Source organism: Rhinolophus sinicus, chromosome 3 (assembly GCF_057876585.1).
Source record: "Rhinolophus sinicus isolate RSI-liver-muscle chromosome 3, RSI-T2T, whole genome shotgun sequence".
Taxonomy (NCBI): domain Eukaryota; kingdom Metazoa; phylum Chordata; class Mammalia; order Chiroptera; family Rhinolophidae; genus Rhinolophus; species Rhinolophus sinicus.
This window is the reverse complement of record NC_142503.1, coordinates 62,641,900-62,666,540: the sequence shown is the minus strand read 5'-3', so window position 1 is coordinate 62,666,540 and position 24,641 is coordinate 62,641,900. Positions and strand designations below refer to the sequence as shown.

Genomic DNA, 24,641 nt, shown 5'->3' with positions numbered 1-24,641 from the left:
TTCTGAGCTGTAGATATTCATTTCTACTATGCCTTTGTTTCTATTATGCTTTTACCAAATGCAATCCTGTTTCAAATTTATATACTTTTTTCTTTCCCTAAATATGTTAAGCTACCTTTGGCTTCGCTATATCATATATGTTTTGTGGGTCTTTTATTCCATTCAACCAAATTGTGTTTGTCCATTCTTTCAATAAATGCATTTCAATTTTTTCTCCAAGTAAGGCATTATGCTAGGTGTTAATGGTGAGAGAAGAGATAGGCAATGAAGTTTGAGGCAAAGTCTCTTTTCTCAAATAGTTACATATTAGTGAGGAATACAATCTTAGTGACCCTTTTTCGAGATGAAGTCATACTTGCCTACGTCTTCATGTAGTCCGCATGTGCACCCAAATTCATTTCTCTAATTTTAAGTCCTATATGGAACTACAGACCCATATAGTCATGGGTGCCAACCATATATGAATGCTTGAGGTTTACATCTAGAGGTCACAAAGACACCTCAAATTCAACATGACCAAAACTAAACTTAGGATATTCCCCCTTCAAACTGATCCCCTTCTATTTTTCCCTATGTTGGCTAATGGTACCTCCATGCAATTGTAGAAGCCAGAGACCTAGGAAGCAACCTAACCACCTCCCTCTTTTTCTCCTACTCTATCCAATGCATTACTAAGTCTCATTAATTTTAACCCTTGATACCTGCTCTTCATAGCTTCACCTTTGCCTTAGTCCAAACCACCAACTCTCTCCTGACTATTGCAAGACCTAGTTTTCTTCCTATATCTGTGTTGACTGCCATTTCCAATATTCTCCAAACTGCAGCCAGAGATTTCTCAAGCCCAAATCTATTTTCAAAACTAGATGTTATCGTTTTGCACGTATGGCTTAAAAATCTTCCATGAATTTCCCTTTGTCCTTAAATATACACAAAAACTTTTTTAGCATGACCTATAAGACCTACAGAGATGTGGATTACCCACCTCTTTAACCTCTTCTGATACCACACTACCCTGTGAGTCTGCTTTCCACACATTAGCCTTTTTACATTTCCTTGCCGTGTCATGGTCCTTTCTGCCACAGGATTTTTGCACATACTTTTCCCTTTCCCTGAAATGTCTTCTTCCTCCTTCACCTAGTTGATGCCAACTTATCTTCCTATCTCAGCTCCAATGTGACGTCTGTAGGAAAGCCTTTCATTAACTCCAAAGACTAGTTCACTTTTTCTTGTTATATCTTCTAATGGCATCTTTTGCTTTTCCTTCACTGAGTTCTCAGAATTATACTTATGTCTATATTTGTATGATCATTTAAACTATATATGTATTCTCCACTAAAGTCTGTAGAATAGACTGTTTTTGCTTACTGTTGTGTCTCCATAGTCTAGCACATAGAAATCAGCCAATAAAAATTAGCTGAATAAATTAGTGAATGAAGGAACAAATGTGTTCAAAGCAGTATTGTTATCAGATAGTACCATGTTAAATGGTACATTTAGCTCTTTTCAAACATTTGATCTGAGTGGTAAAGCTCAGTCATGGGAAGCATGGTCTCATTGAGGAGGTGACTTTTGGTATCCTGAAGAGAGAACATCTGGAGAGGAGGATGAAAAAAGAGCTTTGGTCTCCCAGCTGCTGCTAACAGCTGTTCCACAGGACTGAGGAAAAGAGCTTAGAGAGCTTGTACTCTGATGAGGTGCCAAGCTTTGACATGGAGCCAACAGCCAGGGGAGAAGTAATGAGAGCTTTTTAACACCAAAGCTCTTAAGTGGCTGTTCCAAAGTGTGGATGGACAAACAGCTGGATCTTTGAAAAGATTTTCAGAGAGAAAGTCATGTGCCTATGGAGTAGTTATTAAAAGAACTGAAAATGTCAGATGAACTAGGTAGTTGACGTACCTAGATATCTTAAAGTTTATATCCCTCCTATCTTTACTTTTCTATTATAGATTAAAGATATACAAATAAGAAAATAGCAGTGGAACCAGCAATGAGAATAACAGAAGACAGCAATAGGTTTTCACATTAGACAGTCATAGTTTATAAACCTATTTAGTTTTGTGATCTTGGAAAGTAAATTAACCAATGTGAGCTTCAGTTTCCCTGTACTATGTGAAACTATATTTTGGCAAGGGAGATGAGACATAAATACAATACAATCTCATTGATCCACTTGAAAACAGCATGCATTCCCATTATGCACTTCTTCCATCTTGAAGCACCTTCTTTCCTTAACTTCTGAGGGACTGTCATGGCAGAGTTATTAGGATTAAGTGAACTAACATGCCCACATGGCACTCATCACAGAGGTACTTACTAAACAATCATTCTCAGTACTGTTGTGTTAGTAAAGAGCTATATGTTTCAGAAAGCTGGAGATTTTGTCAATTACATAAACATGTGAAAAGAACCTACTACAAGTATAGAGAATATTAAACTGCTTTCTCATTGGGTCTCTGCCCTTATTAGAAGCATGATTCCAGGGGAGAACTTTCTTGAACTCCCTGTAACAGGATATTAACTCTCTGGTACATGGGGTTCCAGAGAGATAACTTCTGCTCCTCAAAAGGGGTGGCTGAGAATTTAGTGCTGTCCAGTGTCTCAGTGACTCAGGTGCTGGATGAACATGACTTCAGAGAGAGTCCCAACTGCTGGCTGAAGTGTAATATTGATTTTAAAATTAAAATTTGATTTCTAGAGATTTTTAGAAATGGGATATGCTACTTATGTAACACTAAAATGTGGAGCTAGGGCTATGAACTTTAGGTATGAATATCTTTGGGTGATTTGGGGGAAATGGGGTCATCACAAGTGAAAAAGGCTAATTTGCTAAAATCAGGAAATAACGCAGGTCCTCATAGGTTGAATGCCTACCCTCTAAGTTGTATACTAGATAGTGCAGATACAACTAACTCTGAAAAAAATGAGACTCTTTAAGAATGTCAATCTATCCTATTGGACAAAATTATTAAAAATCAAGGCAAATCCTCTATGAAATCATTTAGGTGAACCCTGTCTAATTTCTATTTATTGGATAATCTTTAATTATAAAGATCAAAGAGGCTTGGCTATAATCTGATTATAGAGATTAAAATATATGCAAACATTTTCAATGCTATATCTACCACGTTTCCTCGAAAATTAGACCTAGCTGGACCATCAGCTCTAATGTGTCTTTGGAGCAAAAATTAATATAAGACCCAGTCTTATTTTACTATAAGACCGGGTCTTATATAATATAATATGATATAACATAATGTAATATAATATAGTATAATATAATATAATATAATACTGGGTCTTATATTAATTTTTGCTCCAAAAGACGCATTACAGCTGATGGTCGGCTAGGTCTTATTTTCAGGGAAACACGGTATGTATAATTTATATTCTTTTGGTTAAAGTAATGAAGAAAACATTTTGGGATTTCCCCCCGTCAACTTTTTTTCTCAGATACTAAAGTTGTATTCTTAAAGAAAGATGACAAAATTGCTTTAAAGATTTGTCTTTACTTATTTTCCTAGAAAGATCTTCAAGAATTAGTTTTGGAAAGCCAAGAGTAATATAGTAATACGGGGCTTCCCCTCTGCTTCCATTTTCCCACTATAGGGCTTTTGCTCTCAGTTTCTCTTTAGTTATGCCCTTGCCTTTGTTCTCTGAATCATGTAACTTATGGTCTCTGGTATAAATTTGGGCCAGTAATCCTTGACAAGAACCATCTGGTCGAAATCAGTCCCTAGATACCTTGAATAACATGTCTCCAATTTGGGAATCAGCCTTGAGACCACAAACTTGATTTTGGGTCAAAAACATGGTATCCTCAATCACGAGATTAAATAGAGCCAAACATCCTCAATGCTGGAAAATACAACTTACCCACCAAATAACATGCAGGTTAAATGGACAGAAACACGGAATGAGCATGGGGTTTAAAGACGGAGAGACCTGGGTTCAAAGTCCGTAGCCACAATTATTAACTAAATGAACTTGGACTAGTTTCTCAATAATCCTGAAACAAAGATTAAGTGAGATGAATGTTAAGTATCTCCACGCATGTCTTATTTTGGATTTCCCCAAGAATCAGCTCCTGAGACAAGGACTCAAAGTGACAGTAGTTTATCTTCTAAGTGGAAGAAAAAATAGGAAGGGGAGAGGGTAAGTGAGACAAAGGAGGAGAGCAGATAAAGATTAATGTGATCAAGCCAGCTACCAAGGAGTAACCAGAAGGTAAATGTTCTGGGGAAATTCTTGGAACCCGTGTGAAATTCCCACTGAGTTATCCCACCAAGGGAGTGAGGATGCTGAGGTATTTATACAGCAATTTCCATCAGTTATTGATTGAGGGCTGCACTGGGGGTGTTAATTCACTGGCACTGCCAGCCTGTCTTGCTGGAAGGTAGAGAAATGCAGGTTCTTACAGTCATTAGTCAGACCAGTGTCAACCAAGTGGTAAGGGCAAGAGGATGTGGGGACATTGACAACATCTGCTTTGGTCTACCCCTTGCACTATGGAAATCCACGCATTCCCCATGTTAAGTTCTCTGAGTCCTACCATTAATTCTTCTAGGTGATTCCTGGTCAAAATTTCTTTAAAAAAAAGTTTTATTACAGTGGAGTGAGTGGGACAAGCTAAAGTATGCCCTGCTGCAGTTATTTCAGAGTCTGCAAATGGTGATTCTCATTATTACATTTCTCTGCCTCTCCTTCCAGCTTCCCCTCCCCCTCAGTGGTCACATCTACTGGGTTGTGTTGTTGCCCAGTGGAGTCACTGAGGGGTGGAAACCCTGCTATTGTTCTCTTACCAGAATGTGGTTATTTCAGTCATCTATTTATGGTGATTACCAGTCATGAGAGCAAAAGGGAGATGCCCTGATGAACTCGTGAATTACAGACATACTGCTCCCTACTCCCCTTCTATAGTGGTAACTCCAGCTTCTCGTGATAATTAGGGTTCATCACCTTCGCCAGTGTAGGAAATCCTTTCTTCACCTGATAGACTGCTGGCATGGGAAGCCAAAAGTGACCAGATGGCAACTGTAACTTAAGCTTAGTAGAATCCTTTTTGATCCCCTGGTAGAGGACCGCCACAAAAACCAGGACCTGCAATCCCACAATGCCTGTGGGGACAGAAAACACAAATTCCCCAAGAGGGTCATCAGGAGCTGGGGAGAGGGGCCCCTCTACTTTCACCTGTTGGCTCCCAGGTCCATGGAGTTTGTCTGCTGGGGACATAGTATCCTACAATGGCTGTTGGTTCGAATTAAATATCAAATCTTGAAGAGCAGTGCCCTTCACACAGGATGTCATCCTCAAGCTGTGCACTTCTGAGTCCATTCTAGTGTTCAACTAGTCTGTCAGCTTCTGCACGATACATACAGGGTAGGCTCCGTGAATCCTGTGGTCACATGGTCTGAGCAGTAAGGCTGTTTCTATTGCAGTGGGAATCAGGCTGGTGTGCACTAATGGAAGTAAGATTCTTTTAAAACTTCCTATTGTAGTATAAACACGTATTTTTAAATTGCAGCAATTACAAGTGAAGTACTTGATGAATTTTATAAAGGTAAACACACCTGCACACAGCTAAGATTTCACATGGTGATTCTATAAAAATAATGTGTTAGTTTCATAAACCAATAATGATTGAATCTCATTATTGTATCACTCCTTACTACCTGGATTTGAAAATTTCTTTAGGCCAATTCATGCTCTAGAAATATAGCACGTATTAGAGTATAAGCCCAGTATAACCCAGCCATAAATTTGTCCTGTCTCCCAATACAAGATTTATACATTCCAATGGATTTATACATTTTTGTTCTCTTCTTTGTACTATAGTGGAATTCAACATGTACATATTTGATACATATTATATATATAAATATATATAAAATTTCCCTTTCTGTCATTTTTCGTGAGGCTAATCTCACTTTCACAGCTCCACCAGCTCAAAGGATGAGGGAACATATGCTTCTCCATATGCCCAACACAGACTCCTCAGTGCATTTATTACTCGGAGCTTGGTGATTCAGGAATGTTTGTAATATTTTATTTTTCCTCATAGTGACTCATTCTACTGTACATTTTGAAATCTGTGATAAGTTGAAAGATCTTAGAATTGAGGTACATTTCAACAAACAGCTTCCCATCTGGTAAATGAGAGGTTTTATTTATAATCAGGTATTCCGATACAGTGGTATGAAATTACACTCAAATTATTTTGTTTTGTTCCATGTCTAAAGAAAGGGCTGAGCAAAACATTAACCCCCTCCAGCCTATTCTCTTCACTGCAGCCAGATCAGGAAATTCGTCGGCCTTAAAGTCTTCACCGGGGCCCAAATCCCCACCTTGGCCAATGATGCCCTCCATGATCCGGCTCCTGACTCCTTCTTCAGGCTGTCTCTCAAAGATCCCCCTTCTTCCCTACACTCCCTCAAACTGGATCTTTCCGTTCATTCAATGTATCTTTAAATCAGCACTCCATTTAAGTAAAATCTATAGGTTGGCAATGTTCAAAAATTAAGTCAATTTTAATACACCACTTACTACCAACTAGATGCTTTGCATCTACTGAACCCCAAGCTAGTTCCCAGATGTTAGCAGTTGGGGTTTAGGAGAGAAATAGGGACAGCCAATTTTAGGATCTGCTTCAGTGTTTTAGTCTGAAGGGCTCACCTAGTGGATTCCTCCCTTGGTACCGTATTTGGAACTACTGCAAGAGCCAGACCAATTTGGGAATTCCCAAGGTAATTCAGAACTCCTAAAATGGTGGACTATGTTCCTCTGCACGAGAGTTAAGTAAAATAACTTCCAGCTTCTCTCTTCACCACCCCCCACCCAACCCCCCCCCCCCAACCCAGGGCAGGAGTTTTCCTAGCCAACACTGCCCCACCAATCGCCCAAGGAGTTTCTCTGTTTTGAGTCATGTTCATCAGAGTCTCACCTGGGAACCCTGAGTTGGTCCAAAGTTCAGATGCAGGCTGAAGACTTTTGTGTATCATAAGATTGTGAGATGTTCCAAATGCCAAGCTAAGCCAAGGAAGAGATGCTTTGAAACGTCTTCATTTTATATCTTTGGATCTTCTCACTTTTGTTTAAATAGGCCTGTTGGCAAAATGTCTTTTTTATTTTTTAAGAGTTTGCCTACCCATTTATAATCATATGATTCAATCAGCTAACATTTACAGAGCCCTTCCATGTACTTAGTTCACTGGTAGGTGCTTTGAGGATTAAAACAAGTTCTTGTGTCCTCATGAGGCTTCAACCTGAGTAGAGAGGTGAAGCTTTAATTGACGAAATAATAAAGTGCTAACGTGTATATTTGCTGTAAGTGTGTTAACTCAGAGTGAGATGGACCACTATGGAGAGAAATGTTTAGTGGAGACTTCACAGAGAAAGTGATATTGTTACTGTACATTGAAGGATTGGTAGGATTAAGATAAGTAAAAGACTGTGAGGAGTTCCTCGCAGAGGTGGCAGCCAAGTTGGACCCGAATGGGCACATAGGCACAGAGGCAGAAAATGTGATGCCAACTGGGTCCATCCTTCATACCTGTGCTCCAGGAAGCACTGTCTACCACAGTGGTTCTCAAACCCCAGCATACATCAGAACCCCCTGGAGAGGGCTTGTTACAGCACAGATCTCTGGGGCCCAGCTCCAGAATTTCTGATGGCACGAGGCTTAGGAACTTGCATGTTTAACAAATTCGCAGGTGATGCTTATGTTGCTAGTCCAGGGCCCAGGCTTTGAAAGCTACTGGTCTAGACTAGGTTCCTAACCGGATGGTTCAGTACTCCATAAATTTCATCTGGAAATGATCCTGCAAATCATTTCTCTCAGCAATACCTTTTGTTCTGCTTTTTTCCACACTGAAGTTTATGGTCCTCTCACTCCCATTTTTACATTGCTCAATCACACCTTTCCTTCCCAGTGCCACCCTAGTCCCACAATCCTTATAGCGGCAACCAGATTGAGTTTGATCATTTCCTGCCTTTTCTCTTGTTGGGGTTGTAAGCTGATTTCAAATGGTGTGACCTTTAGCCAAACTAAACTTTAAGATTTTAGAGGGAAAAAGTGAATTATGTTATCAGTTTTCAGTTTTTACTTTCTTATCTCTGGCTGATTCATCAGTAAATGAAAGTGGTGATGTTGGGAACCTGATTTTCTTTTTCTGTTCACTGATGATAATTTCCCAAGTAAAAGCTTATTTGCCTTGGAATTATATCTCGTTGATGAAATGATTACCCAAGTAGGTAGCAGTGTGGCTGTTAGAGTGGTTCTGATAATTGCATGTTGATTTAAGGCTTTACATATTAAATAATTAGATTACGGTTGACGCTTGACAGAAGCTTTGAATTCCTTTAGTTTTATCGGCAATCATAGTACATGGCAAATTACTAAGTAATGAAAACCTATTGTAACTTCTTTACATGAATAATGAAAGAAGTTAATAACACATAGTAGGCATTTATATTGTTGGTGAATGAACAAATAAATAAATGCATTACAAATAAATGCATAAATGATTTTGATTTGCTCTATGAAACTACAGCAGACATAGTTCCATGAAATATAGGTATGGTTATTTTGTATCAGTTTTAAATTTGGCAGGCTACCAAATGTTAATTTGCTTTGAGCTAGTTGAGATTAAATGTAATTCCTTCCCTAAGCAACCCTAAAGTAAGCAAGCATGAAAGCATTTTCAGAGTAATCTTGGAGGAATTGACATTTAAAGGAGTTAGCATTACATCTGTACTTTAAGGCTATTAATTTCATAGATAAATTAGCTTCATTACTCCATCTTTATCTTGCATTTTGAAAGGACTCCATCAGCTGGACGACTGACAACTGAGGGTCAATTGAAACTGCTCTTATCCCAGCCAGGTTGTAATTGGAACCTGCTTCTGGAAACCCTACTGCATCATGATGGTATTTTACTGAGAATCTTGCTGAAGGGCTCAAGTGAGTATTTGTCGTTACGAGAATGTCCTCAGAAAACCCAGTCATTGTTTGAGTTGAATGAATTTTTTTTTCCTATTCGAATATTGGCAGAGGGATGTAAACCAACTGCACTGTAGTGGCGTCAGCAGCAGGCAAAATATTGAATTGCTTTATAAACGTATTGGAAAGAATTTTTTTCAGGGACTCTGAATGAAGGGAAACAATATTTTTATATAATATTGTTCTATCATAACTATCATTATGTATAAATATAGAAACGTATCAAAATCTGGATTTTGAAATGCATCAGAAAATTATAGGAACACAGTTATAGGTCCAAAACAGAAGTCTCAATTAGACCTAAAAAAAGAGACAGAGGGAGAGAGAGACTGCCTTAGAGCCACGCTAGAAATTTCAGTGGGTCATGAAGAAGCTTATAAAACTGATAAACAAGCAAGCGGTGGCTTATAGCCATATCCAGTGGGACAAGGAGACGTAATTGTAAGCAAATAAGAGTGGAAACTGAGGAGAAGTAGAAGACCATACTTATCTTAATTAGATTTTCTTTTTTTCTCTGTAAGTGCTATTTTAGAAAATGTTAAGTAATGTTATACCAACCTAATATTATATCCCACTGCTCTCCCACTACAGCTGTGAAGTTTTCCCTAACCATTTTCACATACCCCCTACGCATTTCTCCTTCTATACGACACATGAAGCCAGATTAATTTTATCAATTACTAGTTTCACTTTTGGTTTCCCAAATCAAAATTGTTTTTTTTTCTCTAGCTCCCCATCACCTGCAGAACCAAATCCATGTCCTCCAGCCATTTAAATATGATCCTGTACTCGTTTTCTAAACTTGTTTTCCACTATCCCCTTGCATGCGCGTACACACACGCACACACACATTTCAGTCTTGTCCCTGAAGCCCCGTGTGCGTGTTCCCTGCCACTCCGTGGCTCACCCATTTTTTCTACTTGAAGCACCTCTACAGACATCTCAGTTTCCACCAGTCTGCAAGGCCAGCTGATGTTCCAGATCTTTGAAAGCTCCAGCTCACACTATTCTCTTCCTCCCCTGAACTTCACAGTATCCATTACTTTGGCTGCTTATTTGCCCTGAGCTTACTCTGCCTTATATGGTTGTTATGTCTGTATATGACTGAGGCAGATGTCACCAGGCCCTGCCAGCCTGTTGGGATACAATAAGGTTCATAGCATTCCCCTGTCCAAATCACTCCATTCATTTCTGGGAATTTTTAGTTTCTCACATCGGCTCATGACCAGTTCCCCCTGTTCTTCTCTCCCATCCACTTTGACGTTTGCTTCCCAAAAGCCACTTAAGGGAGGTGTCTCACTGCTGAGCCCTTGTGAGAATATTGCTTCTCCCCTGGTTCTCTCAAATCCATAAAAATCTGTGGTGCCAAAGGTCACCATAACTCTTCAAGCCTCACTGTGTTCCATGCAGAAATTTGGAGATGACGCCTCTCCCAAACTCTGAGTCGAACTTTCTTCCCTTAGACCCCAAGCAGTACAGTTCGGGCCTCTCAACTCACAAAATTCACTTGAAAGCAATTTCTTTAGCTTCAGGCTGTAGCTCCACTCTCCTAAAGGGAAAACGGGTGCTAGGGAAACTGCTTCCTCAAGTAGCCAACACTGACTGTTGACGTATGTAGGTGTCAGGCACTGTCTAAGCACTTTACACTTGTTATCTAATTGGCTTTTATTATAACCTTACACAGTATATACTGTGGTTATCCTCATTAAAAATAATGACACTAGAGGTTAAGATAATGTTATTTGCCCAGAGACCCATATAACGAATAGATAGATAAATAATGGGTAGACCTGGATTTTGAACTGAGCCAGAGCTCTCTGTCCCTTCCTATACAAATACGCATGCATAGTAAATCCTGGGGTGGACCAGGGGCATCTGGGGGAACTGTAATCTGTCCACTCTCAGGGTGGATCAACCAGGACACATGTGCATTTAACTGCTGTTTCCAGTTAGGTAGTTAGATGTGAACATAGATTTTTATATCCCTCCTCAAGCTACCACAGTGCATTTTATAGAAAAAATCCAGTGATTGACCAGTCGGTGATCAGTTAGGATGTAAAATATGGGCTGGGTGACATGGATAGTATTTGACACCACTGGAGAGTTACTCTAATATAATCATTGTAACTCACGAGCATTGTCCCAGAAGAGAAATGGTCTCCTATCGATAGACTTAGATAGAGCAGCCTGGGAAACTCAATTGAGATCAAATCTTTTGACTATACTGATATAGCCACTAACTACAGGAAGAACAATGGTAGTTATGAATATTTAACCATGTTTTCTTATAAATAAATCCCACATTTACTTACCAAAAGTATTAGATTCACCTTCTTGTCTGTGTGAGAGACTTCCAGGTACCATATTGCCATATCGTATCACCTTCAGTTTGGTTCTTATGGGGTACACAAGTGTATTTACCCAATCTGCTCAAATACCCATCACTTTTTTACAAAAGCTGTTAGGTATTTGATTAGGGTTACATAGCCATTCTGGAATTGTACTGAATTTATTAGTTACTTTCAATTTTGTAAGGATGAGGTGACAGAATTTACTAATCAATTGACTTACTTATTAAGCTCCAGTAGAAGTCTTGTAACTTTAAGTTAGAACCAATATACTCATGGAATCTTACTAACTAGTCTAAGATGGAAATTACATAATAAAAATAAGTTTGTAATATTTTTTGCTGAAATTTTCTTCTCATTTGTTTAGAAGTCTCAGAGTATTTCAGAACCAGTTAGTAATTTAGAAGTTTGATCATATATTTAAGAAAGCAAAACTTTAGAGTAAGATATGCTGAATTAGGTGTTTAAAGCAACATAATTATCAACTTTTTTATGAGAGAGGTTTTCTTTATAAATAGTATCTTTTCAGTCTAAGTGGTAAAATTTAACTGTTAAATTGCCTCATGAATAAGAACAAAGATTTTAAGTACAACTTTTTATTATATGTATTTTAAAACAAGGTTCTCTTTTTTCAATAAGCAGTTATTAAATTGTTAGGTACAGATTTTTTTTTTTTAAGTAGACAACCACATACTACAAAGATGAAAACATGGGATTTATCTTATAGTGAGAATGATGTCTGTACCTTTAGGTTTTGCTCTATGAAAGTGATTTATCAGACTTTCTATTGATTTTAAAAGAATTAGTAGAGCACATATGGAAAGACTATCTTATAATATGAGATGCAACTTCACTAAGGGTCAGAAAATAGCAGAATTAAATAAATGAATTGTAAAACTTAAATGTATAATATATGCTTCATAGGCTGCAACGTCTAAGAAGTAGAATCATGGTTTTGCCATGGATAATAATTCCTCCTGTATAAAAAATACGTACTATTTTGAGGAAACGATTAAATTGCTAAAACTTGATAAGAATAAACTGATTTCACATGGTAGGTGATTTATAACATTATTTGGGTACAGTTCAGTTGGCATGAGAAAGTAATGGTCATTGGTTTTATTTTTAAGTTAGGCCATCTTAAATTTGAAAGAAAAAACACAACACTTAACTACAAATGTTTATAGAAGATTTAAAACTTTAAGACACTATTTTGGATGCCTGATTTAAAAAACCCCTGTCAATTATTTTGGCAATTACCCCACTGAGGCTACGTGGCCTAAACAGTTTCTTACATGTGGCATCAAAGGAACAAATATTTGGCAATTTCCCAATTGTTAGCAGGTGGCCTTTTCCTGCTAGTGACATTCGAATGAAGTGTTACTAACATTCTTTCCTTTGCCCGTTGCCCCAAAAAATGATTTCCAGGGAAACTTCTTGGCTTCTTGTAATTTGCCGTTGTAATATAATAACAACAATAAACTAGCAAATACATAATATTTAACTTGTTCCAGACCTTGTTTCTGAGGGCTTTAAATGTATTCACTCACTGAATCCACATGAGAACTCTGTGCGGTAGGTACAATATCATCTCCGTTTTACAGATGAGGAGAAACATAGAAATTAAGTGACTTGTCCAAGTCACATGCCTCATAAGTGGCAAAACAGGATGTGCTCTAGATGTCTGGCTTCCAGAGACTGTGCTTTCACCCACCGCACAACATCCAGAGACTGTGCTTTCACCCACCGCACTGCACAGCATCCAGGCAGAGTGACAGAACGTTTATCAAACTGCAGGTTGCATAACTCGTGGGAGGTGTCAGGAACCTCTCTAATGGATAATTTTGACAGCACATTTGTACTTTCAATCTTATAACACAGTGCCTAAAGATAATCAAGAAACAGATCAGCAGAAAGTTCTAGCTAAAGGGCTGCTGCTAACCCTACCAAGCAATGGTCGACTTAAAATGAATGAGTCAATTCAGGTTATCTTATTTTATAGTTAATATGTCCTGACGTTTGGAGTCATGAGAGGCATATTATGGCAGTAGTTTGCTGTTTTGTTGTGCAAGGTGTGTGTGCATGTGTGTGTGTGTGTGTATTTTTGTATTATTTCATTTTATAAGTATGACAAAGTATCTTAAAGGTGGTGATCAAAAACCAAATATGCTCCCTCTTGGTACCTTTGGTGTTCTTAACATTGATGTCATAGGCTGCTTTGGCTCATGATGACATCTGCATTCTGACTTGTTCAATCTTTTTTCCTTTGCTGGATTTGTACCCTGCTCTTACTGGGAACAGTAGAACCGTATTTGTGTGTTTGCTCTAGTCCATTCCAACAGAGAATCCTATCCAAGAATGATAGCCTAGCCTGGAGTATCAGTGGGCTCCACAGAATTATTTCAGTCCTAGAAACAGTTATCATCTAGGGTCAACTGAGTCTCCATGAGGGTTATGGTGATTGTAGGGTATGATCATGTAAAGCACAGCTTTTTGATTTTGAAGTGCAAATACATCACCTGGGGAAATTGTGATTCAGTAGGTCTTGGGTGGGGCCTGAGAGTCTGCATTTTTAACAGGCTCCCAGGTATGCTGCTCCTGCAGCTGCTGGTTCCCGGACCACCGTTTGAGTAGCAAAGCCATCAACAAAGCACCTGTTGCTACAGAAGACACAAGAATCAAGTATGCGGCTGGTCCTTCCATTGTATTATATAGGCTTTCAAAAAGAGACGTAATTTACTTCAGAATATTTCTAAATGAATTTATCAGGAAGTTCACAGCAGTCAGAAAGCATGATCTTATTCAAGTACAGATCTGATTATGTCCCTCACTCCCCTGCTAGAAACTTTCGTGGCTGCCCACTACTTACCGAGTAAGGACCCCAATCCTTGAGATGCAAGCAGTGCCCATGCTGCTCTGGCTCTGGCCGTCGTGTCCAGCACATTGTGTCCTGCTGTCCCCCAGTTTAGATGTGTGCATTTCTAACAGCACTGTCCCTGCAGAAGTGTCTTGAGGAAAAAGCCAGCTACTCCAACACCAATGACCTTTCATCTGTCCCATATGTGTACCACGTTCTTTTCACCTATAGAACTTTTGAAATGTTTTTTGTACCTAGAATCTTCTTCCCCGCCGTTTCTTGGCACTGCTAGTCAATTTTCAGCTTCAATATTACTTCCTAGGAATTTATATTTGATGGTCATATAAGGTCCTACTCCAATTTTAAGTGACAGATTAATTGACGTAATTGTGTATTCAATGTCTGTCTCTGTCACTGTGAGTTCCAGGAGGGCAGGGACAACTCACCATTTGTTGTATCCCCAGTGCTCGGCCTGGTTCTCGACACTTCAGACTGGTACTTAGGATGTACAACATGCTTAAAAAGTATTTGTCAAATGAATGAGTGGAGGCCAATTAAATTTCTATGATAGCAATTCTGTTTCATTCATTAGCTGTGTGATCTCTCTAAACTTGTTTCCTCATTTCTAAATGGGGTACTAATAATTGACCTTATGTGTTCATTTAGAAAAGTAAATAAACACAAAGCGCCATTGTTTGGCACTTAAGAGGTACTTGATTTATATTAGATTCTTTCCTTCTTTTATGCTGAGTGCCTGGAAAAATATGCCTGATGCATTTTTCTTATGTATTCTCTCTTCTTGTGCTCTGTGTGGTGGTCTCTCCCTCTTGCTTTTCAGTAACTCTCTCATGTTTAAGCATAAATTTAAGTGTCTCCCTGGAGGTGGGGAAACCCTTTGACACCTTGTGCCTGAGAAGGTGTTGCCCTAGCAGCTGTCATGCACGACAAGATAAGAACTGGGCCAAGTAAATGTTCTCAAGTTCTATATATTATAGTATTCCTTGAGAACATTTTCACATAACTTGGGAGATTGGTGGTATGGATTTTGTTTCACCTATAACAGAATCAGATCTAATCTGTCTTTGCAATGGCTAAAATATTTTATATTCTGTCTCTTCATGGCACCTAGAACATGTCTAATATAATCATAGGAAAATGTGTCTTCTTTAGTCTTATACTTAATGTGCTTCTAGTGTTAGCATGTAAAGTTGATTGAGCATTATATTACCAGTGATACTATTATCATGAATTTATGTAGCATCTTTCTTCCAACAACTCATGATTTAACTTATTATTTAACTTATGATCCTTGGATTGTGTTTCCCCAAAAATAAGACCTAGCCGGACAATCAGTTCTAATGCATCTTTTGGAGCAAAAATTAATATAAGACTTGGTCTTATATTGTATTGTATTATATAAGACCCAGTCTTATATTATAGTAAAATAAGATCGGATCATATATTAATTTTTGCTCCAAAAGACGCATTAGAGCTGATGGTCCGGCTAGGTCTTATTTTCAGGGAAACGGGATTATTAGGACCATTTTTTAAATGAGGAAACTTAAATACAGAGAAATTGAGTAAATTGCTCGATGTTTAAGTGGTCCTTGCTAGAAGGAAGAACCATTATTTCCTGAAAGTATGTCTGTTGTTTTAAATGAATTCTGAAATGAAAATAGAGACTCGTGGAAATAATTATTCTTAGAAATAAGAAATAATATTCTTTTGAACTAATTTCTGAAAATGTCTTGTTACTTGATTTTATAAATACATTCCCTGTTCAATTACTATAATGGGCATTGACTCGGTACAAGGCACTGTTCTGGGCTGGAGATGCAGTGGTAAACATGATGGGCCATATCAGCTTCATATTCTGGGGGTTTGATTGCTGGGGGAAAGTGGGAGGACAGTCTTATAAAGTAAGACGATATAAAAATTAGATAAGTTCGGCTGCGACTAAGTACCCTGAAGTGCTTTTTCTAAAATCGAGTGAATGAGAGGGATTGACAGATTGGGTGATAAGGAAAGGCTGCTCTGAAGAGTTGACACCTCCGTTTACTCATGGGAGATTTGGGAATAGATGCAAGATGTCCTTTTGTAGTCTTAGATATTTGGAATAAGGTATGCATTCTTCCAATACCTGAGACTAGGAGCCGCAAACTTTCTCTGTAGAGGGCCAGATAGTAAATATTTCAGGCTTTGTAGAACACATCATCTTTATCACAACTACTGAACTCTGCCATTGCAGCGTGAACACAGCCGCAGATGTGCATTGCTGTGTAGGCGAGGAAGACATTTTTCTTGCCCTTCTTAGGGTCCCTGGCTGGGTTTGAAAAGTCAACTGACAAAAGACAGATTCATGGGACAGAAGCATACAGATTGATTTGATATAAGTTTTATGTGACATAGGAGCTCTCATATGCAAATGAAGACCTGAAGAAACAGTTAAACTTGAGTATTTTTATGCTAGGTTTAATGAAGAATGGATAATTGTGGAGAAATACGATAGGTCAAGGAGTATGAGATAAGTGCAGTAAATTGGGGGAAACTTAGCAATGCCAGTTGGTTAGGATTCTCCTCAGCGTCCCTCTGACTTCAGAGATAATTCTCCTTTCCTCATATAGGGAGGGCACTTCTCACCTGAGGGTTTTATGACCTCTTTCAGGGAAGAAAGTGTTTGAGAAAGGTCAGAGTAACCTTTCTGCTCCTGCTGTTTTCTCAAACTCCTTCAGCTTACAGTATAAAATATGTCGAAGTGCCATATTTTGGTGTAGAATGTCCCGAACCCCATCAGCTGTATTCTAACAGAACTTTATTTATGGACACTGAAATCAGAATTCACATGGTTTTTGCATGTCTCCAAACATATTCTATTTCTGATTTTTCCCCCCAAGCATTTAAAAATATAAAAAAACATTTAGAGTGTGGGCCATAGGGGGGAAAAAAAGGTGGCGGGCTGGATTTGTCTCCTTGGGCTGCAGTTGCTAACTCTTGTTCTAGAATATTGTGCAGCACCCAAGCTCCCAGGTGGCTTTGTCACTTCTCTACAATGTGGTCATTTGGAGAGGACACCTGCACATAATCTTAGTATGGCACTTTTAATTTCTCTCCCAGAATGTCTCCCAGACATTCCACTCAACAGATAGGCTTGGTATCTGCCTACAGAAGGAATCTCCCTTTGAAATAGCTTTAACTCAGTTCCACATTATACAGACAGCTAGAAACTTTGTGTTTATTGGGGAGCACAGCTCAGGACTTACTTCTTACTCCTTAGGCCTGCCAGCTCAGAATTTGAACCAATTAGTCCACCTATGTGTGCTTAGAGGTCATCAGACATTGTCTGCAGTCTCATTGTCTTTCCTTGGCATAATGTGCTTAAAGAGATATTGCCCACTTAAGAGTCAACACAGAGAAAAACGATAAAGATCTTAAGTACAATCCATGCCATACCTTGCTTCAATAAACTAGGTATGTGTCTAACTTGAAGAAGAAAACACTAGAGGAGGCAAGATAGCTATCTTCAAATATTTTAAGTCTTCATGTAAAACTAAATTAATTAATTAATTAAATAGCCATCCATTTCAGCAAGTGGAGATGCTTGGGAATAAGTTAGAAGAAGATGGATTTGGCTGTCTGTCTGTCAGTCAGAAAAACCATGATTTCTCATCCCTAATGATAACTGAGGAAGTCATTTATAACTCTGAGCTTCTTTTCTTTGTCCACTAGAGAGACTAGCCTTGATTTCTCTAGTCCTTTCTGGTAAGTGTTCTATACATTTTTTAAATGCAAACCAGTTTGGTAAGTTGAGCTATCCAGCAGAGGGACTGGCTGCCTTGACGAGTAGTGGGTATCCCATCACTGAAAGTCTTCACAAAGAAGCTAGGTCACCATTCTCATAGATGCTAGAGGACTTTTTATTCATTCACTCAACATTTATTCATTTATTGACCAAATATTTACTGACTTCCCTGTAAGGTGGCCTGTCAGTCATATAGTCTCTTTATGTGTTTTAACCAGATAGTTAGAACTTGGTAGAATTCTATCTGTGGGTTTAGGAGTCAAAGTTTTTAAAGACCTGTTTTGGCTGTGCTTTGTTGTTCTTGCCAATGAATAACGCTAAAGCAAAATCCCTCCTTTCTCCACAAATAACTCTGTTGAATTAAAATTAAATCCAATGGGTGTTATGCAGAATAACGCTTTGTGTTTCTACCTTGCTTCCTTATTCTTTAGAACTGCTCACTTTCATTTACAAACCTAAAGGGCTTGAAGTTAATTTAACAGTCTATTTGCAAACATCAGAGGCATGATTCCTAGATTCCATTTTATAAAACAGTAGTCCTGCTAGATGCAATACTAGAAAAGGGTTTCATGGTCAAAATGCTATAGAAACACTGCATACTATATGTTAAAATCCCTTCATGGAGAATCACAGGACTCATGAATAATTAAATGCTCTGAGAAATCCTGCAGAAAACAAAAGTATTTAATATTATTGAAGCCAGCATTTCCAGCACATATTTCCTTGACGGTAGGTCAAGGAAATCGTTAATGCTACCCATTAATATTGTATGAGATGCCCTTTGAAAATCTTACTTTTTGGGAAAAACCCTAGTAGATACAGCCAAAACTGTTTCAAAAAGGTTTGCCTATCTGCATTTATAAATCTGTAAATGATACAAAATAATTTTTAAATATACAGAATTCTGTGCATGCAACATGCAGATTGTCAGTTTTCAAGGAATTGGAATCCAGTTCTAATTAATTCCTATTATTTAAATGTCTATTGAATATAGTTATTTTCTTGATGATTCATAGACTACTTTTCTACTTTATTATGGCAGCCTCTTTAAGACTTTGTTTCAGACACAGACCAATGGAATAGAATTGAGCACCCAGAAATGAACTGAAACTTTGGGCAGATAATTTTCGACAAACGAGCCAAAAATATACAACGGAGAAAAAGAAAGCCTCTTCAATAAATGATGCTGGGAAAATTGGAAAACCACATGCAAAATAATGAAACCAGACTGCTATCTGTCATCATATACCAAAGATAACTCAAAATGGATCAAAGACCTAAACATAAGACCTGAAACAATAAATTGCATAGAAGAAAGCATAGGTATTAAACTTATGGACCGTGGGTTCAGAGAGGATTTTATAAATTTGACCTCAAAGGCAAGGGATGTAAAAGCAAAAATAAATGGATGGACTGTATCAAACTAAAAAGCTTCTGCACAGCAAAAGTAACCATCAGCAAAACAAAGAGGCAACCAACTGAATGGGAGAAGATATTTGCAAACAACACCTCCAATAAGGGGCTAATATCCAAAATATATAAGAACTCATACAACTGAACAACAAAAAAATACAAACAGTTCAATTAGAAAATGGACAGAGGACCTGAACAGACTCTTCTTCCAAGAAGACAAACAGCCATCAAATATATGAAAAAATGTGCAACTTCACTAGCTATTAGGGAAATGCAAATCAAAACCACAATGAGATGCCCTCTCATACCTGTTAGAATGGCGATTATCAATAACACAAGTAATAAGTGTTAGAGAGCTTGTGGAGAAAAAGGAACCCTCATACACTGCTGGTGGGAATGTACATTGGTGCAGCCGCTATGGAAGGCAGTGGTGGAGTTTCCTCAAAAACTTAAGAATAGAATTACCATATGACCCAACAATCCCTTTTCTGGGTATCTACCCAAAAAATCTGAAAACATGGATTCATAAAAATATGTGTACCCTTATGTTCATTGCAGCATTATTCATGGTGGCCAAGACATGGAAACAACTAAAGTGTCCTTCAATAGATAACTAGATAAAGAAAATGTGGTATAGATACACAATGGAATATTACTTGGCAATAAGAAAAGATGAAATACTGCCATTTGTGACAACATGGATGGATCTTGAGATTATCAGGCTAAGCCAAATAAGTCACACAGAAAAAACTGAGAACCATATGACTTCACTCATATGTGGGATATAAAACTGAAGGCAACAAATGAACAGGACAAACAAACAAACAAAAACTCATAGACACAGACAACAGTTTAGTGGTTACCAGAGGGTAAGGGGAGGAGGGGAATGGTAGATGGGGGTAAACGGGGTCAAATATATGGTGATGGAAGAAGAACTGACCCTGGGTGGTGAGCACACGATGCAATATATAGATGATGTATTATAGAACTGTACACTTGAAACCTATTTAATTTTACTAACCAATGTCACCCCAATAAATTTAATAAAACTTTTAAAAAAGAAAAAAGAATGGAAGAAAATTTTTCAAAAGATGGTTTTTATCATTTGTCTTAAAAAAAATGGAGATCACATTCACCTCACAGAGTTTTTGTGAGAGTCAAGATAAATAGGAAAACGTATGTGAAATACTTAGCTTAGTGCTTGGACCATTGTAGATATTCAATAAACACCTGTCTCCCATCTCACCATAATCATAGCCCTGAATTTGAGAGTGTGGGTATTTAAAAGAGAAATCTGATGTTTAGTGTTTACTTGGGTACTGAGGAAAATAGCATAGACTCCATTATAAGTGCTGAACTTGAATATGTATACAAGCATTTTAGAACATAAAGTAAGAAAATAATTCCCAGAAAAAAAACTTGGGGAACAGGATCCCTGAAAAGAATGATTTTTTTTTTTTTTTTTTGGTCTTCATATATGTAAGACCCATTATGTGAGAATTCCTTTTTAAAATTTCAAAATTTGCTGAAATAAGAATGGTTTAAGGAAAATAACATAATGATCGAGGCATATTTAATTGAAAACATAAATAAATGACAGGTTTTTATATCTGTTGTTAGCCTTTTATAAAACAAACGGCAATATTTTCAAAACTAATTTTCAAATCAGGTTTCAATTTTATTTTCGTTGTTTTCATAGCAGAGTAGGCTGTGACATTAAAATTTAGTGCTTCCCTAAAGTGATTTTCATGATACTCCACCCCCCTTTTCTTGGGTATTAATTTATTGGTCCAGTGTTTTAGGTTTTGCATCCTTGTTTTCTGTGCTACACTTTGTGTTCTTGTGCTTTCTGTCTCATACCTATGTGTAAAGTGAGTCTTTCTGTCTCTTCCCTTTGGTTAGGGATGCTCGTTAGTGCCTGTTTAATTCAGCGTCCCTAAGCTCATGGCACACGCTTCCACGACACTGCTGCCAAATCCATTTTAGTGACTCAGCAGGAGCTTGTCATTAACAACAGTCTTGTAGAAAGTAAAAATTAAGCAGTCTTGGAAAGCAAAGTGCTAGTGTACCATGTATGTGTAAATGTTGGGTAGCAATCAACCCAGCTTCCTGGTGGGTGGGTAGTCAGGCTCCTCGCCTGACACTGCCCTTCCTTTCAAGCACTAAAAAGTTCAGTTCTCAAAAGGAGTTTAAAATAATGACTGCAGAGAAAAGGGCCCTTCAATGTTATTGAAAAGACAATCTGTTTCCAAATCTTATATTTGTTTATCTAATGTATAAACCATTTGATAGATAAAGGGGAAGGCAGATGGAATTCAAAAGAGCAGCTTTATTATTGGTAAAACCTGGGTCAGAGAATATGGCTTTAAATATGTCGCTTACCAATGCTGCTTTCCAGTATTAAGCTCATCCCTCCAACCCTTTAACCATCCTAGATCCCCCCTCATTAATCCCTAAACTACCAACAGAGTTGAAAGCCACAGGGACTCCTTTGCAGTGGTAGAGCCTTCCCTAATTGACTTAATAGAGGAGAAAGCCAGCCAGAATGCAGCCCACTGCAGTCAAATGGGCCCCCAAAGCCAAGCCACCCAGGCCCAGTCCCCACCGCTCCCAAACTCACCACTGAGAAGAGTCCTTCCTCCTTCCTTAGAATGAGGAGTGGGGAGAAACAGGAGCATGACTCCCATTAAAGGGAGGACAATGAGAGTCCAGACCTGGGCCAGATATTGATCTGATGGGGCAATACCTCTTGGATAAAATTATTGATTGATGGAGATCAGGCTAAGTGGATGACGACTGTTTGAACAATGGATACTTTCGACAGAGCTAAAGCTCACTGATTTTTATTCCTTTAAAGACTACTGACTATGCCTATAAAGACAAACCTGGAGGATTTTTTATGAAATAAATGTCTCGTCCAGAAGCAGAGGGAAAGTAAAAGGAGGGAGCTAGACCTCCATGAGGAGGAGAAGGGAAAGGACTGACGTAACAAGCAGCCATCAGATACGGCCTGAAATCTTTGATGAGACTGAGAACCAGCGCCAGGGATCCAGCTTCCCTCGCCCAGACAGGCCTCACGCTGAGCACTGCTGGCGAGCAAGGTGTAGGTGCTCTCCCCAGAGCTTGTCTGCAGTCCCAGCGCATCCCCTCTCCCTGAGCCCTCCGTACCCTCTCCCCGGTCTGCCCACCAGGACACATAGGGTTCCACTTGAGTATCATATGGCACAGCCAATATTTTACCTTTTCTGGCCTACAAAAAATGGCTATTTCATGTAGTTCAAATTAATATTCAACAAATTTAGCTTTTCTTTTAAGTCTAGGATAACAACTGACTTCAGTCTATTTGGGCTTTTCAAATTGCAAAAATCCCCAAGGCAAGTAAACAGAAATAGACTACTTTATTCCATGGCAAAGGAGAATAGAGAGAGAAAAATAAAAAATAATAACTCACTGAAGTAGCTGGACACATTTATATGGTAATAATACTACTACTATAATGACTACTACTAATACTATAACTATTCCTCATATCTGTCCCTCTTTCTCCATCTGCATTGTCATCACGTGATTCACGGGGCCTTAGATTATTCATACTCTGTTGATAGTCTAGCTTCATCTCCTACCTCCCTCACACCAGTCACACCTCAGCCACGTCACCCTGCCAGCAGCTAACCAACGTCTCACTATTGTACCAACTCTTCTGTCTTCCTGGAAATTACCTCCCCGACGTCAACCTTGTCATGCTGATAAACTTCCACTCCTCCTTGAAGACTTTGCTACAACATGATCTGCTCTGCTTCCCCCGATAAAATGTAAAGCATCATCTTTTGTATTTATAAGTGCCTTATACTTAAGGCACTCAGACTAAAAATGATCAAATACACAAACAAAAGGAGATGGGAGAGAACATTCATAAGGAAAGAAAGGAAACCAATCTGGGTGAAATGGACGATTAGAGATTGGAATATTATTTGGGAAAAATTGTGGAAACTCTTGATTGTCAGGCTAAAGAATTTCTAACAAAGTTGAGGGGCGGGGGAATGACATGAAAGATAACTGATAGTTTTACGTAAGATGAATTGGATGGAGGAAACAACAGAACTGCAGAGACTATATTGATAGAGAGTTGCAATTATGAATGCCTGGACTCTTTGTCATGTAACCTTTTATGCTTAATGAAAATGTCAGGACTCCAGATCTCAAGGGACAGAAGCCTAAATAAGCCTGGTTTAACCAAAAAAGAAAATTTATCAGCTCTGCCAGCATAAATACCGGAGGTGCCAAAAAACTGTATACACATGACATGTATTCATCTTGTGTTGTCAGTATATATTGAGTATTACAATGTCAATAAAGTTTTTTTTTCTTTTCTTAAAATGTGTATACATTTTTTTGGCACCCTCTGTATATAGGCATTGCTGGATCCAGATTCTCAAACATTGTTGTCTCCTCAGGAATGTTCTCCTCCATCTCTTGGTTCTGCTTCTTACTATATGGGGTTTGTTCTCAGTCAAATTCTCCCCAAAACAGCCATCAGTGACTTTCAGCCTATTATTTTTACTAGCTTAGCAACCCCAGTAGAAAGAGGTCACCAGTTGCCAATAGTTCCAGCAAAAATCCTGAGGAATATTCTCATTAGTTACCTGTGTATGCCTGAATTAATCACTGATGATAGGGGGTGTAGGGGTTATTATGCTCTGATTGGCCAGGCCTTGGTCATATGCCCACCCCTGGTGATGGAGTCAGCTTCATTCAACCAAATAAACAGAATGTGTTCGTGTGTGTGTGTGTGCACACATACTCACACTGGGGCTGGGGGAAGATGGTGGTGGTGGAGGCAGGGATAGCTTGCTAAAGCAAAACTAACTTGTTTTAAAAGAGAGAGCATGGCTATTAGGAAGGCAAAAATAATAAAACAGTAAGTTTCCTCTACATAAAGTCTATGGTGTTAGTTAGTTTGCAGATAACATTGAGTTCTTGATCGTGGAAATCAAATCATAGAAAGAAAATTATCAAGAGGAAACATAAAGTGACGAACTTCTAAATGATCAAGAAGAAGAAATGTACTCATTCCAACAATTTAGATTGTATTTATTCCAGATATTTAAAATATAATAGACAAGCTATGAGTCATTTTATTATGTTTAATTCAATAAGTATTTTTACATATTATGATACTAGACATCATGCTAATTGTCCAAACAAAACAGAAATTGTTATTTCACTTTT

The 24,641-nt window shown here is 38.3% G+C and overlaps 1 protein-coding gene across 3 annotated transcripts in view; it reads left to right on the top strand.

The window, feature by feature from the left end:
• KIAA0825 (KIAA0825 ortholog) overlaps window positions 1-24,641 on the top strand; it is a 359,113-nt gene that overhangs the window by 124,399 nt on the left and 210,073 nt on the right. For all 3 annotated transcript variants that reach the window (XM_088796629.1, XM_019711761.3, XM_074328710.2), the window contains one exon: window positions 8,817-8,956. In XM_088796629.1, the coding sequence (XP_088652755.1) occupies window positions 8,817-8,956 (140 nt within the window). The remainder of the gene's footprint in view (window positions 1-8,816; window positions 8,957-24,641) is intronic.